Here is an 18,310-nt window from a genome sequence, read left to right on the forward strand (position 1 = left end):
CCCGCAAAAACATGAAAAATAAAGATGAATAAATTCAGACTTTGAATATGTTACTTTGTAGTTTTAACCACTTTCGTAAAAAAAAAAAAAGCCTGGAAAAATTAATGTTTTCACTTATAGAACGACAAAATAAATGGTTAAATTCAACCAAAAACTCACTATGTTTTACTTTAAATTAAAGATTTTTAGGTAAATTCATTGTTTTTTCGATCAAATTTTTGGTCAAAGTGGATAACTATTAGGCATATCAATTTCAGGGGGACAATCCATCTTTAACATCATCATCATGCTTATTAAGTACTAGAAAATCAAAATTCTACTCAATTTATATATCTTATTTAGAATTTATTAATTTCTAAGGCACAGTTATAAAAATTTCTTAAAGCTACTGTGGCACCAACATAGGGTCCGTCTATCCAGGTAAGTTGGTAACTACCCACCAACTAAGCCTGAACGGGAACCCATAGACGTATAATAATGGGACATAGGGACCTATTCCTGCTCTTATATTCTGATTAAAATAGGAACTATATTTTGTTCGGTGGGTTTCATTAATAATGGCATAACATTATCGAATCATTCGTGACTTTCAGTTATACAGGCCTAACTCAAGTCAAATTTTTATTGTATGCAGTTATTAATATGGCCGTGTGAATATGTGTTTGCAAATAATATTAGGGCCACTCACAAACTGAAGTGTACATATGTATCGTATGGTATGAATCGTTTCAATGTAATTGTTTCTACGTAAAATGAATTACAGTATATCTGTCCAAGTAGAAGTTGTATAGATGAGCAAGCAAGTAGAGAGCCACAAACAGAAAAACACATTTAATGATCGAACCAGCTGCAAATAACTTTTGTCCTCTTCTATGTCTCCACCTAAAAGTAACAACAACAACAACAGACCAATTATTATCATTCTATTAGGCCTTACTGTGTCTACAGTTTACTTAAATTCAATAACATCGGCAATGGTTTGATGCTCACTCGCTGTTCTGGTGGTAGAACGAGTCTTCTTGGATAAGGACTATAAACTGTGGTCCAGAGTACACATCTGACTCATGTGCCTAGTACATCTTTCGAGACGAGTAGGGGGACGGGGGGTGGGGTTATCCCAGTGTAGTTTTACTAGTACATTATAGCCACTGATCTGATCATAACTGGGCCAAATGGGAGACCTGGCTTAGAGCAACTACGCCTATTTCTTTACAACTACAACACAAATTTTGTCGAAACTGCCTGCTTATTACGAAAGTTATGGGTCCTTTATGACTTGGGAAATAAGCATAAAACGCATGAAAAATATAAAATACCACGTACCATTTTATTATAATAAATAAAATAAAAGTAATTCCCATATATTTTAAAACTGATGAGGTTGCAGGCTTTTGTAATGATCTGAAAAAAGACATAATTATAAACAAATAAGACAAAAATAGGAGTGTGACAGGTGAAGTTGGTCGTCGTGGACAATTTGACGAAAATTATGATTATGAATAATTAATGATTTTGATAATAATTAAGTATGATGACTAAGATAATAATTTATAACAATACTTACATATCTAATTCATTCATAAACCATTCTTTATTGTTTTTATCATAAACTGGAATATTATTTATATTGTTCTTAATTTCCGACATTCTCTCGTTGCGAAGTTTTCTGAACACCTGGCCGTCTTCTGCATCCATTGCTTTATTCTCATCACTACCAACTTGTTTTGCATAGACTAAATCTGAAGTTGAGTGACTTGAATTTGAAATATGTTTTGTTATTATCGGTGGTTTCATTACTGATGTGTTTTCGTGTTTTACGGTAGCGCCTAGCCTAGGCGTATCGAATACGTTGGGATGACTCCATTTAGCTTGAAATTCGATATCCTCAATATTTAATTCCATCAATCCTTCCAAGTTCCAGAGACCTTTGATATTTTCTGGAATTATAAAATAATGATATACCTATATTATATATATACACTGTAATATTTGTTGTCACATAAAGTTTGATAGTGTAGACAGAGCTTGTTTCAACCATATGGCATAGTTTTCCTGCACAGGTAGGCCTACTAAATTTTAAAACGGCCATCAGCGTGTTATTAAAACTATGTCTTCACTATCAAACTAGTTTGATGAAAAAACTGTGATGTGCCCAAATGTGGTAGTGATATGACGTCATCATGTCCATATAATGTGCACATCACATTTGTTGTCACATAAAGTTTGATAGTGTAAACGGAGCTTAAGAGACCGGCATAGGCCTATATTAACACACCTGATATATTCTGCTTCGACCTCCCAGTGTGTCCTACGAACATGGATGATGTGTACGGGAAGGGGTTCTTGACGCCAGTTTGCTGCAAAACCAAACGCCACCATCCTGGCGTGTTAATTGGTGAACAGGCCATTTTCATCTTCAGCTTAGATCGGGTATTTTTCTATATATAAAAAAGATTATAATTATGTTTTATATATACGAATCATGTAATACGGTTAAGTGTCATCCGTACATCATCGTCATAATTAGGCCTATGAACATCCTCATCATTTATTTTCGTCAGAACAATCACCAGTCAGCAGTCATTATTAAACATGATCGTCCGATATCTATGAAAATACATATTGTTTCCTCCCTCAGTTAACCATGTTGTTGGCAACAGGCTGACGGCGTCTACATATGATGGTCAGAAATCTATTTTGTATTCATCTGGGTCAAAAGTGATCTTTAATTGAGATTTCAGTGGTCCTTTTTATATTTTTCATAGATAGTTTATTTGTGTGATGTTAGTTAATTAGTTAGTTTCAGATTTATTTCACACATAAATATAACACAATACATACATTTTTCTTTTTTAAAATATAAATGATAACAAAATGTGTGTGGAGATTGCATTAAGCCAATTTGGCTTTAGGTCTGAACCTCCAAATGAAACAAATATATACATGTAAAAATAGTAATGACTGAAATAAGCAAGAAAAAATACAATGTATGCACTTCGTTCTTAGTGCAAAAAGAGGGGAAAAAAAAAACAAAACAAAACTAAAGTGCATAAGTATTTATACCCTAAATAGTTTATCCTATTTAATAAATGTGATCTGTGAGTGCCACTCACATGACTCGGTACCACCAGGTGATATCAACATAGCCTTGATCTTGTTACTTTTACCTTAAATAGTTTATCGTATGTACTAAGAGTGATCTGTGAGTGCCATTCACAGGACTCGGTACCACCAGGTGATATCAACATAGCCTTGAATTTCAGTTCATCTTTTGTAAATTTTGCATAATTATATCTCGAGGAATTTTTTGCTTGAATGAAGTCATAAATAGGTGATGTTGGATCTGGCAGATCTGGAAGATAATAGAAGAAACACTTTGATAGGCCTATAGAAAATGGAATGTAGGCAGACGACTATGTGTATAATACAACGCTTAGTAGATATACATTTTATCTTGATTCAGCTAGGTCTATATTTGCATTAAAGCCCAAGTGGACCAGTGGTGTAATGGCTATGGGATAAACCAAGGGGCCCCGGAGCTTATGTGAGCCCATGAGCAGTGCCCAGATGAAAAAACATGCATATGTCGAAAAGGCTAAAAACGCCAGGCCCCCAGTGCTGGAGGGCCACGTGGGGTTCTTAAACCAGGGGCCCTAGGCCTCTGCGTTACGCCACTGAAGTTAGGTTTGCGGTAATAGTACTATGCGTTTCCAAAGGGAAATGAAATATGATTGAGAATGACGTTAATGTTCTGTTGTAATGCTACACCTAGTGTGGGTTCCAGATGGAGTTTTGTCTTAATATTAGTAAAAAGATTATTTTGGCACAAATGGCGTTTCATACGTATACTACTATTTTCAAAGAAAAATCGAAATAAAATCAAACAAATAAAAAAAGACAACGAATACAGACTTGGGGCAAGTCTATTCTACACCCATCTTCTGGAGAAAACACTTCGTTTTTAAAGGTACATTGATCCAGCTATAGACCTACCTTTACATTTATGCTTTTTGCCATCAATATTCCTGTTATCCCCACGGCTAAAATAGATTGTATATGCTATTGGTCTATCTGAATCAGGTTCGTGAGGAACGAAATTATCTTTCCTAAAATAAAATTTAAAAAACCCACATGTTAGTACATTGATGATAACGTCATACTTATTATTATAGTCAGCGTAATTGTGAATTACTTAAACGTAGATAATAAGAAGCTATACTTTTATGACGTCATATGGAGGTAGAATTCGTATACGTTTGGTACTTTTTGTTAAGTCGTTTAAAACAATTTAATTGATTATTTCAAATGGTGGTAGAACCACAGTCGTCACAAAAAGTTAGTTCCAAGTTAGCTGGACGCGAACTTGGAAAAATTACGTAATTAAATTTATTTGCATAAGTCGTAAATCGTCGGAAAATCGAAAGCTCTCAATATTCTTATTTTAAGATTGACAGTAATAACACACTTACATGAAAGAAACCGATAGCGCCTTAATGTGCCCATGCACAAAACAGTTGAAGTTGTCGATTGGTTTCTAAAGACAAATAGAAATAAACGGTAATATTTTCAAAAACTTAACATTATTAGGATATTATCATGTTTGTGTGAAATGGCGATTGGTGAATGATGCGAGTAAACAAACAACAAATGATAAATGTATATATTACCATCATGTTTGTGTGAAATGGCGATTGGTGAATGATGCGAGTAAACAAACAACAAATGATAAATGTATATATTACCATCATGTTTGTGTGAAATGGCGATTGGTGAATGATGCGAGTAAACAAACAACAAATGATAAATGTATATCTTACCATTGATGTACGCATAAACAGTTTTCTATGTGTAATTAAATCAACCTGAAAAAAAAAAACAATTATAAGAAATAAAACGTTTTAAAATATTTTTAATAGGCTGATTAAAGTATGTCCGATCAGGGATGAGTGAAATTGAAGAGGTTTAGTTGGTTGCACACAATCATTCAGATGTTGGTGATTTTATGTAAAATTAAAAAAGAAAAAAAAAATTGATTCCAAATCTGCGGATGTCACATGACATTACACAGCAGGTATTGCACGAGAATACGTACGCATATCACACGCTTTTCGCACGAATATTTCACATAAGGTAATTGTAAATAATATATAACAATACAAGAGAAACAAAGAAGACTTACTACTGAAAAGTCGATCCAGTATTTATATCTAAACTGTAAGGTGTTCCTTGTTAAATAGATTGGCTTACAGCATGGGTTGTCGGCAGTGAGCGTGCGCAGTATTCGCACTTTTACTATGTCTTTGACGTCATACCTGTCCCTCCAACTCTTCCCAAACTTTTGGTAAAGTGCTTCTTCCACTAGTTGTCTGAAACGATAGGTATATTATAATATATTATAATGCACTGTTTTCAAAATATTATGCAAAAAAGGCTTGAAACTATACTACTAATGTTGTCGCTATTGGTGTTATTTAAATACGTGGGCATTATCGAATAGATATAACTATCTGTTTACTAATGGAATATTGTACAGAATTATTATTAATATCCCTAATAGGAAATGTATATCAAGCAGTGACGTCACAATTTGCCGAGTATATTATGTAAATCAGTAATCTGTCTAGTTCTGGTTGTAAGAGGGCGATAGGTGTATAATTCTATTTTATTTTATTAGATCTACCATGTTTAGCTCTGTCTACATTATCAAACTAGTTAGAAAAATGTCAGAAAATGTGTGATGTGCCTAATATGGTAGTGATATGCCCAAATATGGTAGTGATATGACATCATGATCATATATGGGCACATCACATTTTTTTGTCACATCACGTTCGATAGTGTAGACAAGGATTTAATCAATATCAAATTAGTTACCGAATAAACACTTGGTCTACCGTTCCTCTTCCTTCTATAAAGTGGTACATATCTGAATTCGTTATTATTTTAATGGCTGCTTGTCTCGTTGGATGTTTTGCGTCGTATGGGTGTTTACGCCCAAAATTATACTTTTGTGTACTTCCTTTAAACGTTTTTATGTCGTGCTCTTCGAAATAGTTTGGGCTCTGCAAATTAAAACAATCAAACAGTGTGCTCATACATTCATATATCCATAAATAAAAGGTTGTACACTTGACAATAATGTAGACTAAAATGTCACAAATTCAGTAAATTACCTGGCCACAGTAATCTATATCAAATGAATGTTTGCAGAGACCCCGGATGTCGTATCTTGACGATGGAAAGTGATACAATCGAGAATGATCATAAATATATGTATATCTGAAAAAGAATATAAAAAAATATTTTAAGAAAAAAAAATCATAAAAAAATATAAATCCCAATTGATAATCAAATGCATTTACGTCGTAATTCTCTCTCGTAAGAACGAAATGTCCACTCGTTGGTTTTCAATCTAATAATTGTTCTCGTGTGAATCAACCTTTACTTACTTGAAATCTGAATTGAACAGCATCGACTGTATATAAGATTCGTCTGGAACTATGCAAGTTTGCTGAAAAAACTGAATTTGGTTCAAACGTCTGGATCGAAAATCCTGGTTTATGATCGTTGTAGCAAATCCCCTATAAATAAAGCGATCTTAAAAGCTCTGTCTACACTATCAAACTTGACCAAAAAAATGTGATGTGCCCAAATAGTGTAGTGAAATCATCGTGTCCATATTATATGAGCTATAACATTTTCTTGTTACATAAAGATAGTGTAGGCAGAGCTTTAATAACTAAAATGTTGGAATAATAGATTATATGGGCAAACAAAATATAAATTTCAAGGTGGTGATTTGTAAAGTATGACAATACCGTAATGAAGAACAATCAACACAAAGTGTCCGCGCGCGTGAAAAAGCTGCACCTTTATTTTATCAATGTTTGAACGAGCGCGTATAAATCTTTTCTGTGAAAAGTCTTACCTATGCAAGATAAACCATTGGGATGCGCTCAGCTGGGTACTCCAAGGAGGTGGTGGACCACGTGATGTAACGTTATACACGTGATTTCCGCACGCGTGCCAAACGGACACATCTTTCGCAGACGATCGACGATCTTTCCAGGTTTCTCTTACACCAACAAAATTCCTAGCTTTCTCAAGAAGAAACAAAAAAAGAATGTAGGCGCACCTATTTCTATATTTTGAATGCGCATTGAACACACATTTTGTGTAGAAGTGCGCATTACAAACCATAATTTTTATTATAGCATTTAAAATGATTGATCAGATACCTACCGTACAAATAGCGTAATTGGTATAGTAGTTTAGAGTTGTTGTTTTATAGGCCCATACCGTAACGTCTGTTTTGGCGTCACAAAAGTTACGGAAGTAGATGGCTTCTTATACTTCAGTATATTTAGTTTACTATTAGTTTGATTAATTAACAAACATAATGAAAAGCTTACTTCGATATGCGGCGTAAGTTGCCGCCATGTCGTCAACATCAGTAAACGGCAAATCAGCACCACTGAGGTTAATTACGAAATCCCAAGCACCCATTCTAGCCAGCTCCTCAATGCCCTGAAATGTTGCATTCACACTGAATTGATATAATTGTCTTTGTTTCTACTAATCGTCTGTGTTTTCCCCTGTCTATGAACCCTTGGTCTATATTTTTTAAGGGTTTCTTCTGGTGGAACCGGTGTGAAAGCTCTTTATTTGGTCTCTCCAGACACAACTTCATAATGTTTATCATACTCAAGAATATTGCTTTGTATGAATAAACATGAACTTGAACTTGTGTCATCATTTCAATAAATCATTACCATACAGACTGGTAGAAACCAAACAAGATCTAAACAATTGTTTCGTATAAATTGAAGAAGTTCGACAAAAGCTTATACGCATACAGTACTTTTTTTCAAACCTACTGGAATAGTAATGTTATTTGATAACCAGTGCGTTTCACGACGTTTACTATTAAGTGCTAGTGCCATGATGTGTTTCTGATTGCGAGTATATAAAACTTTGTCTACACTATAAAACTAGATTGATAAAAAAGTTTGATGTGCCCAAATATGGTAGTGATATGCTTAAATATGTGATATGACATCATCATATCCATATATGGCCTCATCACATTTCGTTGTCACATAAAGTTTGATAGTGTAAACAGAGCTTTAGACCAGATTATTTGAAACAATGTATTTACGTACCTCTAGCTCGGCTCTGAGAATGTAGAACGATCCCCAACTGGCTGTAAAGGACCTTTCTTTTGGAAGCACTCGTACGTTTGCATAATGTGGCAATACATTTATTCGTTTTACGAGTTCCTGTTGTAATTTGTAAATAAAAACACACATTTTTTTTAAACAATATTACCGGAATGTCATTATACAATTCAATTCTTTATTGACTTCTCACCACCGTACGTTACAGTATTGTCATAAAACACATAGAAAACAAATAAAACACAGAACGAAAACAAATATATAAATGTATATATATATAGATATTGTTTATATCTCTACCAAGCTACCTTCATTGTTTTCTACTCTTATTCAGTCTCCACCCACTATTCAACACGCTGTTTCTATTGTTATATTTCTTTTATTCCTGTCCACCCAGGCAGCACTTGCCAACTCATATGCTATGACTTTATCCAAATTCCCTCACTTGCACTGATGAAGGGCTAGTGTTGCCCGAAAGCTCTGCTAACTTTTCTGGCTGTTTACTTTATCGTTTTGATTTAGCTTTTCGCTTTTTATTTTTGTATCTCCATTGAGATCCAGGCACTGATACCCACAGCATTGTCATTTTTTCAGTAATTTGCCTTTGGATTTATATATATATATATAATATATAATTTGAAACGATAAAGATGAGGAAATCTGTGAGAATGAGAAAAAGTCGCCCCAACCGAGACTCGAACTCGGACCGCCTGCTTGATATGCAGATGTCCTAACCATTAGGCCACTGGGGCTTTCATGGTATTGTTCAAACTCGATTGGATAGCGACTCTTTAACATTCTCATATATATATAAAATTGATATAAATTATCAATAGGTCTATCATTGCCAATGTCATCGCAGCAACTACTGTATCTTTGTCGTTCAATAACTCATCAAGTTCACACACTCATAATAAAAAGTCAATTATATCTACCCCAGACCTTGCGTTTACTAATGCAATGCTACTTACATCTCTCACGTTATCTTGCCGAAAATCAACGTGTATCACGTAAAAGAAATATGGTCTATAAATAACATCGATCAATTGCATCTGCAGAAAACATAATCAATTATTATCAATTATCAATTATTACACAAATATCATTATTTTTTTTCCCGAAATTAGTTTCGATGAATTAGCCATCACAATAAGCAAAATGAGAGTTGTATTATTTTAGAGACCCCAGATTACTTGTAAAAAAATATTTAAAAATTGGTTTTCAAAATAATGGTTTACCAGTAAGGAAAAGATAATGATGGGACCAGATTTAAAAATAGACAATAAGCTAATTATTCTTACCACGCAATCTTCACAAGTGTGAGCAATTATGAGGAAAGCAAACTTGACAGGTATTAACACAGTGTTAAGACTCCTCCTTGCTGAAACACAAAAGATAAATAAAACAACATTCAATAACAATATGCCTGTAAGTATTACTTATTTCAATTCTATTTTAAGGTGATCCACAAACATTGTGATCATTTAAAAAAAAAGAAGTAAAATTTGATACATTTTAAAGAATCACAATAGCAACAATTCGCAGCCGTTGTTTAGTAAAAACATAGTATTTTATGAATTGATTAATCAGTATAAACCAGACACCTCCCCCTAACAAATTAAGGGTAGCGTGGGATGAGGCTCCCATCCTTGTTTATACACTACCTTCAACTATGCTGTTTAAGTCCGGTCGATGCCCATTGGTTGGTAAAGCGTTAAAGTTAAATCGCATCTTTCCAGGATGAAGTACTGTACCTCTCTAAAAGTGTAAATTATATTTTTTTCTAATTTTGTTTAATAAACCGATGTTGTCACAGGTTATGTAATTCCACTCAAGCGCACAAATTCAAATTGATAATATGTACGCGCGCGTATATATGTCGTCATCGAAGACCTAATATAAATTCAAGCTCATATAACTGTGTTTTTCTAGTGTATTTTTTGTATCAATAGAGGGAAATGTTACCTTTGGTTTCTCAACATACATAGGTGGCACACATCCACCTGTTTTATTAAAATGATATGCACAGTAAACCTGAAGTAACTCATCACGGCATGATTCCTCTACAGATCTGAACATGAAAAATGATATTTGTTATTTGATTTATGTTATTTGGTTCCTACTGTAGGCCTATACTACAATCTAACACGTGTACACACATCAGGCACGTTTGTAGCTGACTCTCGATAGTCAGTTAGATACTGTCTGATGACAGCTGCAGAATTAAGTGTTGTGCAACCACTACATCTCTAGGATCATAGAACAAAGTTGGTATATAATACTCTCATGGGTTGCTATTGAGAGGAGCATGCCGATAAACGTTGTAAGCATGTAATTAATTAGACTTGCCCCAAGTCTGTATTCGTTGTCTTTTGTTTTATTTATTTGTTTTTTTTTCGATTTTTGTCTGAAAATATCCAAGCTCAAGTAATATACGTATGAAACGCCATATGTGCCAAAATATTTATCTTTTTACTAATATTAAGACAAAACTCCATCTGGAACCCAGACTAGTAATTAATGGGCAAACGTTACGTTGTTACCTTTGTAGGATTTGGTGTGGTGACGTAATGGAAATCATTTTATTATTCTGGTTTATTACAAAGATCGTACCTTCCGAGTGTATGCCACAATTCTGTTGATATCTCTGTGTGAGTTGGAGCTGGACCTTTACACCATCCACCATATCTGTACACACAAAAAAAATGAGCAAAGTAGATACAAACAACCGTCGTATGCAATTCATCGAAGCATGACATAAATTATAATATTTAAAAACAACGTAACACAAAATGATACGCGGCGTCCAAAGAGATCGTACAGCGCGTACAATTATACAATGGTCATGCAGCAGCGTGTAAAGGTCGTAAGTGCAGTTAAAACAACATATCACTTGTCTTAATTGGTTAGTATCGATTGATTGTGGAGATTGTATTTATCTTTTACTGTAACCAGAAACAATACAGGAGTAAATGAGGTCGTGTTCTAGTAATTTACAGATCAATAAACACATTATACTTTCAGGATTTGTTGACAACAAAATGATAACGCATTTTGCAGTGAAATATCAAGTCATTAACTGATTTATTCCATATCCAACAATTATCATTATACGTGTACATCGTACGGCTGAAATACAAGATAGTAAGCGTACATTAAAAGAATAACGCGCATTTGGGGACACAATAAAAAATAAAACCATTTCCAATTTCTCACTTGTCCAAGGAAGATGCTTAACTTATTAACGTGGTAAGTTAACACGATACCGATGCTAATATATTCTATTATATTAGATCATAAATATACATTTATTCATCCCTTTTTACTCGTTTATATGCGACTAAAATGTGTCATAATTATAATTGCCCAACTATTTATTTTTGTTCATGATTATCTCTGAATAAGTAGAAGAAGATGTTATGATGTTCTCAGGAAAACTATTACTGCTGATAACAGGGATGAAACCAGAGATAATAGTATACCAAGTCCAGGTTATCTTCGTATAATAAATATCTGCTTCGTTGGTCTTTAGAATTAGTTTTAAGCAAATGCAATTCAACGTTTCTTAAACGTCAGCATTTTGAATAATCATATTCATGAAAAAAATATTGATTCTTCAACCAGCATAATTCACAACTTTGTCTGTTTTAAGTCCTCATTACAATGTTGAATAACATGTGTAGTGGACTTAAACTTTATGAGTGTAGTCAAGCGCATCTTAATTTTCCAGACTTTTCACTAAAGCTCTGTCTGCACTATCAAACTTTATGTGACACAAATGCGATGTGCCCATATATGGACATGATGATGTCAATATATCACTACCCATATTTGGACAGACTTTTTGTCAAACCATTTTGATAGTGTAGACAGAACTTTGGGTCGAATTTGCTTCCCACGTACTTTAAGCTTGATTCCCAATTTTGGACGCAACGCAAGGACGTAAGCGCACCGCAAAATAAGTTAACCAATCACGATTGTCACTTGTGATTAGTCAACTTATTTGCAATATACACCTACGTTCTCACGCTGCGTTCAAAAGTAGGAACCAATCATAAAGAAGTAAACGTCGCTCTTGGCTGATATAATCGGAAAATCCCTCCTGCTTTTTTACAGTAAAATCCGTCTTTCTTTTTCCGGTAAAACTGAACAAAATGGATTAGAAATATGATAGTGACTTTGACAAGTGTAATAGCTTTCTACTGATTGTAGTTTTAATAAAACCTCTATATCATAGTCCTCGCTAATTGCCCTTGATGCTTAAATCTATTATACATTCGAAATTAATTAATGTTTTTGCTAACAGTCATCAATAATATTCGCTTACAGGAAGAGTGGTTTTATTTAACCGATTATAAGCCTAATTTACACAATTATAAATAATGCGTTAAAAGGTTCAATTCGGTAGAAAAAGCTCTTTTTCCCAATAAACCGGATAGAGACGAACAACAGGACAAGTCGAGACAACTAATGGTCATGTTGTTTTAAATCTATTTCGGGTTAAATCAATTTTCGTCAACTCTCTGATCTTTGCAACTATTTTCATATTAAATGTCATATATTATCCTGACGTAGACTTCAAAGTATTACTATTTTAAGGTAAATGTTAGACCTACAGAGGCCGAATCAGAAGAGAGGGAGTTTTCGTTCGTTCTGGATCATCATGGACGAAACGTCTGCCTTGTTTCTACATTGATTATCTTCTATAGTTGAATTGTCTCTTTAATTTAAAACTAAGAAAATTGATTTTTCAGGCTTTTCAAAATTCGAAGTTGTTATTACTATTAGTTAAAAGAGAGAATTTAAAATTAACTGTTTTATAAGCATAGGCCTCATATATCACTATTATTATTTTATTACTACAACCAAGGCAACCCTTGCTTCCAACCCCCTGATGTCATGTTGTAAAGTTCAATGTGTTACGCCGTAATTGACAACAGCTTGCAACTCAATTTGTCATTACATTACAATGACAATATGAATGTCAATTTCACAAGAACATAATACATTATGTTTTAAGCATGTATAGTGGCATCATATCTACAACATACACTGTCACTTACAACCTCATTTAATCAATATTTGTTTTGTTTTTGATGTGAAGGATGGATATGTCGTTATAGCCATGTCAATACTATAACCATACTACAGTACATAATTATTATAGGCCTAATATACAAATGAAAACTACTCAGGCCACAGTTAAATAAAAGTATAGTTATATAGGGCTAGCTAAGGGGCTAGCTAAGGGACTAGCTAAGGGGCTAGCTAAGGGGCTAGCTGAGGGGCTAGCTGAGGGGCTAGCTGAGGGGCTAGCTAAGGGGCTAGCTAAGGGGCTAGCTAAGGGGCTAGCTAAGGGGCTAGCTAAGGGGCTAGCTAAGGCCATTTTCAAATGTTTATCCATAATTTTTACTATAATTATGTTACTAGGCCTATGCAACTAAAACTCAAAATGAGATATTGTAATTAAATAAATAAAAAAAGAATAGATAACATTATAAACATTTTTTTAATTTATTTATTTTTGTAAGTTTTTAAATTAATTTTTTGATTACTTTGTTTAACTTGGAAAGAGCTGTTTACTGATAACTGGTTAATAATATATTTTGTTTTAGTCTGTGTGTGTATTGTTACTTAATTATAGGTCCATGCTCCAGGGATGTAGATTCCGAAATATGAAATGAATGAATAAATTAATTTTAAAATATTTGAAAAAAAAATCAATAATTTCTCTTGGTATGTATTCAATATTGTTAGTGTAATAAATAAAACTAATAAAGTTTAAATCTAAAATAAACATTTAACATACTTAATATTTCAAAATTATATTTAGAGCCAGTCAGTCAGACAGACAAACAGACAGACACAGACCGGATTTAATAATTATTATTTTCTTTGGTGATTTTTCTGTGAACGATTTGTTGCTTTCAACAAATCAGACCAGACATTCTGGAAATTTCCGTCAAAAACTAATTATTTTCTGAATTATGGTATCCAATAAATTCTGGTATAATTAAAGTGTATTGTAGATTAAACCACTAGGGAATAGGAATTTGCATATTAATATTATCATTATCGCCAAACGCTGGGAAATAAAATATATATACGACTCAATCAATATGTTTATCACCACCAATAATAAGTCGCATGTGCGAATTATAGATATATGATATCTATGATTTTACAGGAATTTATCTCGCTAATGGCGATTTTATGAAATTGATGAAGCTTACATATGTGTAATCGATTCAAAGTATTTTAGCTTTTGAAATTTCAAAATTATTATAATACCATTACAATTATATTAATAGCTATAAAATATAGCGTTTTTCTATAAAAAAAAAATGCTTGAAAAAGACTTTGCTCTCAAATTACGAAAAATTTGTATGAGTAATAATAATAATAGAGTAATTGAATAAAGGTATCTTTTGTGTATATTCAATAGCATTTTGGTTGTAAAGAAGGATATATTTACATATCAGTAATCGGAGAGTTCATGCGAACCTCCCACCATCTCAGTCTAACGTTACATCCCCGCACTAAGCAAGTTCAAACGGGGGAATACAAGGCGTGAGTGGAGTTGTTTATGTAGACCATTTTGTGTATATGTTTGTCTTGTGAACCGTACCCCTGAGGGTCCCTAATGATCATAAATTGCTGGAGGGATCACCCTCATTAAATATGGTCAAAATAAAAAAGAACAGTCGCGAACGATACCCGCTCCCACAACCCCTTGGCACATAGACACTTTCCCCTGGGCACCGGCCTAAGAGTTCTTTACATCTTACACTTAATGTTTGATGGTTCAGGCATATGGAGGGATTTTTCTTTCCTCCTTCATGGTTCAGGCTATTGCCTATTATTTGCTTGCATGTCTAGTCTTTAGGCCGGTAGGGTTTTCTAAATTGAATTTTAAATTGTTTATGCACTGTTGGCTTTTCAAACCTTGAGAGTTTTGATTGTAAAAATGAAAATGCGTAGTAATATTATATAGAGATTTAACATATGTTTATAGAACTATAAATAGTTGAATTTTAAAATTTAAAATGTTTTTGAATTGAATTACTCAAGCGTATACAAGAGTTACAAAACGCTAAAGAGAATTATTGACGTAGAAGTACCAGAAGTACAAACACTACAAGGGAATGTAATGAATGCAATGGTGTGGTGTAAATACTGTTACAATAATAGAGGTGGCCTTAAGTTGTCATTTAAAGGCCAGGTGCGGGCAAAAAATTTCTATTGATCATACATTCCAATAATTATCGATCTATAGTTTTCCCTATGTTTCATAATTTTTTGGATTTTATTTGTGTTACACGAGCTTGTTGAAAATAAGCACTTTCATATCAGTGGGGGGGATAGTAAATACTGTTACAATAATAGAGGTGGTCTTAAGTCACATGAGACCTTGTTTGTACTAAAAAACATTGCCATTTAAGGGCTACAGTACTTAAAATCACTGTAATTAATGAGTCTGATCATATATCACTGTTTAGTCGGGAACAAAAGGATGAGAGAATATGATACTTAATAGTTACCCCTTCCCTCCCACGCGCGCGCGCGTAGCGTGATAAAGCACGATTCTTGATGGTAATGACTTATGATGTATATATATTTTTTTCTCTTTCGTAGGGGTCACCCACATTTATTCATTCCTTTTACAAATATATATTATATAACATATATTTATTTTTGTAAAAATGTAAAACAATAAAATTCAATATAGTAATTAAAAAGGCACTATATCTATACACGTACATAAAATCGATGGAGTAAAAGTATGCTTTAAAAACGTACATTTTATGTTTATTGCAAGTTATAGTAAAAGTACGACTATTTATCATTTAAATATACTTTATATTAAGAAATTTATTAAAAAGTAGCTGTTTCTTTTATTATATTTTAAATCAGTACTCACAATTTGTGTGTTTCTGTTTTTCTTTTGACCTTATTTTGCATCCATTACAAATATATACACTCATACACACATTAATAGACCTATTTACATTTACGAATCAGTTTAACATAGTTATTATAAACACATTATATGCTACTTATGATGTATTTTTGATAAGTGCCACATAACGATTCTTGTTGCTCACAGTGCTGTGGACTTAGATGTTAGATTTTTCAACCACATGCTTCTCACTTAAGGTCCCATCATGTCAGTGCTGTACTCTTTCATCACTCTGTCAACGACAGTGGATAGGCCTACAATTGGCACAAACTTTAGTTGTGAAAAAAGCTAATTAACCAACCCTAAGCTTCTGATATATAAAGATAAAAGATAATACCTACCCTTCTGCATGGGCTTCACTTGGAGGTGGACAACTCACCCAAAACGCATCTTTCTCTGGTAAAACGAAGGTTTTGATCACCGTGAACTTATCATCCGTCTTTTCATGATCAAAAGAAATATACATTAAGTGGTCTTTGCTTCCATCAAGGGCGTTTTGCTGGTTCGGAGAGAGTGTCTGTATGGCGTCATAAAAGCCATCATCAGGTACGCAGCTAAGTTCAAGTTTAAGGTACTTAACATCTAACGATTCTGGATCGTCTGCGCACAATTCCATCGATAACTGAAACAAACAAGCTTGATATCCAAGACAGAACAAAACAGCATCACAACCTGTTCTTGAATTTGAACTTTCTTTCCTATCATTTATCAGTTTCTGAAAGATGCTTCTAGCAGCAGCACTGGTGCTTTTGGAAGAATTTGATTTAGTACCTTGTCCTCTTACAAACTTTATAGTACCATTTTGCCTAAATCTTCCATTCAAAGTGTCATGCAAATACCACCTTTTAAACTGGTTAGTCCTTTCATCTTTTCCAAGATCGTAACTATATCCAATATTCGATATAAATGATCCTTGTGGACAAGTAAAATGCACTCTACTATGTTCCTTCCAAGCATATCTACCCGTTGGGTGATCACCTCCAAGCACTGTGTTTAGACTGCCATACATTGCTTCGTACAGATTCTGTTTTTTGAAGTCTAAACTACTGTTAGTATTCGTGCTTAACTCCTCCTCAGTGGATATCAGTACAAAATTAACTGAGATTAGCAGATGGTAATACACTGTCCATTTTAAATCCATTTCGTGGTTGTACTTTCACCATAGAGATATATAGAGCTTTATGATGTCACCCTGCCCCGTTGTGTAACACTATAACCTCACTACACAAACGTTTGATCCAAAGTGTTTCTCTCTCGTTTTAATTCTCCCAGTTCACTGCGCACTAACAACAGACTAAGACCAGCACACAATCATGTTCTATAATACCTTTTATCCGAAAGTCACTCATAATGAAAAGCTTTGTCCTGCCATACTTTGCCGCCTATGATTACTATTCTCACTAATAAAATAGTGTTTAAGCGTTTTTATTGACCTTTGTGTCATGTGATAAGTCATGCTAATTCTATAGAGTTTGGTTGGCCACTCATCATTAGCATTCAAACTCAAACTTTGTGTCAATGTTAGTCTGTAATGTATTTTTTGTTCCATGCGGCGCGCCATACTTCCTTTTTATATGGGTATCCAATCACATTTCATACATACGTATATTGTTGTATTTTGACTGTTGTAGTATATTTATATATTCAAATGTTTAATATGTTCCTATATAATATTTATAATAATAATCATTCTATTCAAATTATTTTTTTACAATTTACTTACAAACTATTGGCGGCGTATGTCATTCCCACTCGCGATTTTTTTCCACGCTGTCATCCTTTACAGAGAATCCTAACAGACCTGACAAACCAGGTCTGTTTATATTCTCTATACAGGGTTCCATATTGATGACAGCGTAGAAAGGAGATAAGGGTACCCTGGCTTAAGAGGTTGAGAAAAAAAAATCGTGAGCGGGAATGACATTACGCCGCCAACAGTTGACTTTTCAATTTTATTCAAAACATTTCATTCAAAACATTCAATTCAAAACATTCAATTCAAACATGCAATTCAAAACATTTCATTCAAAACAATTTGTTCAAAACCTTTTATTCAAAACATTTCATTCAAAACATTCAATTCATCGTTTCATTCAAACCTTCACTCATATATCGCGCCATAATTCATATCGATGCATTTCATTCACATATCGCGCCATAAAATTCATATCAT

At 33.7% G+C, this 18,310-nt stretch overlaps 1 protein-coding gene across 2 annotated transcripts; it reads right to left on the reverse strand.

The window, feature by feature from the left end:
- Nucleotides 1-242: 242 nt before the first annotated feature.
- On the reverse strand, nt 243-17,428 carry LOC140044508 (uncharacterized). Of its 2 annotated transcripts, XM_072089037.1 has the most exons (21): nt 16,479-17,423; nt 10,791-10,865; nt 10,143-10,248; nt 9,842-9,935; nt 9,479-9,558; nt 9,149-9,229; nt 8,163-8,279; nt 7,413-7,527; nt 6,929-7,097; nt 6,450-6,581; nt 6,174-6,279; nt 5,875-6,062; nt 5,180-5,366; nt 4,818-4,862; nt 4,470-4,534; nt 3,994-4,106; nt 3,168-3,352; nt 2,276-2,438; nt 1,565-1,937; nt 1,324-1,401; nt 245-882 (listed from the first exon to the last, which is right to left on the reverse strand). In XM_072089037.1, exons 1-21 carry the CDS (start codon nt 17,276-17,278, stop codon nt 744-746), a joined length of 3,411 nt encoding a protein of 1,136 aa, XP_071945138.1. In that variant the 5' UTR covers nt 17,279-17,423; the 3' UTR covers nt 245-743. The 2 variants fall into 2 exon arrangements, with proteins under 2 accessions (XP_071945139.1, XP_071945138.1); XM_072089038.1 differs by lacking the exon at nt 1,324-1,401 and having other exon boundaries at nt 243-882; nt 16,479-17,428.
- Nucleotides 17,429-18,310: the final 882 nt, after the last annotated feature.

This window comes from Antedon mediterranea, chromosome 3, assembly GCF_964355755.1.
Source record: "Antedon mediterranea chromosome 3, ecAntMedi1.1, whole genome shotgun sequence".
Taxonomy (NCBI): Eukaryota; Metazoa; Echinodermata; class Crinoidea; order Comatulida; family Antedonidae; genus Antedon; species Antedon mediterranea.

Coding starts and splice junctions, on each gene's coding strand:
- LOC140044508 (XM_072089037.1), bottom strand. CDS start 17,278: ATGGATTTAAAATGGACAGTGTATTACCATCTGCTAATCTCAGTTAAT. Junction 10,249..10,790: donor TTGTGGCATACACTCGGAAG/GTACGATCTTTG, acceptor TTTCATGTTCAG/ATCTGTAGAGGAATCATGCC. Junction 1,402..1,564: donor TTTATGAATGAATTAGATAT/GTAAGTATTGTT, acceptor GTCTTTTTTCAG/ATCATTACAAAAGCCTGCAA.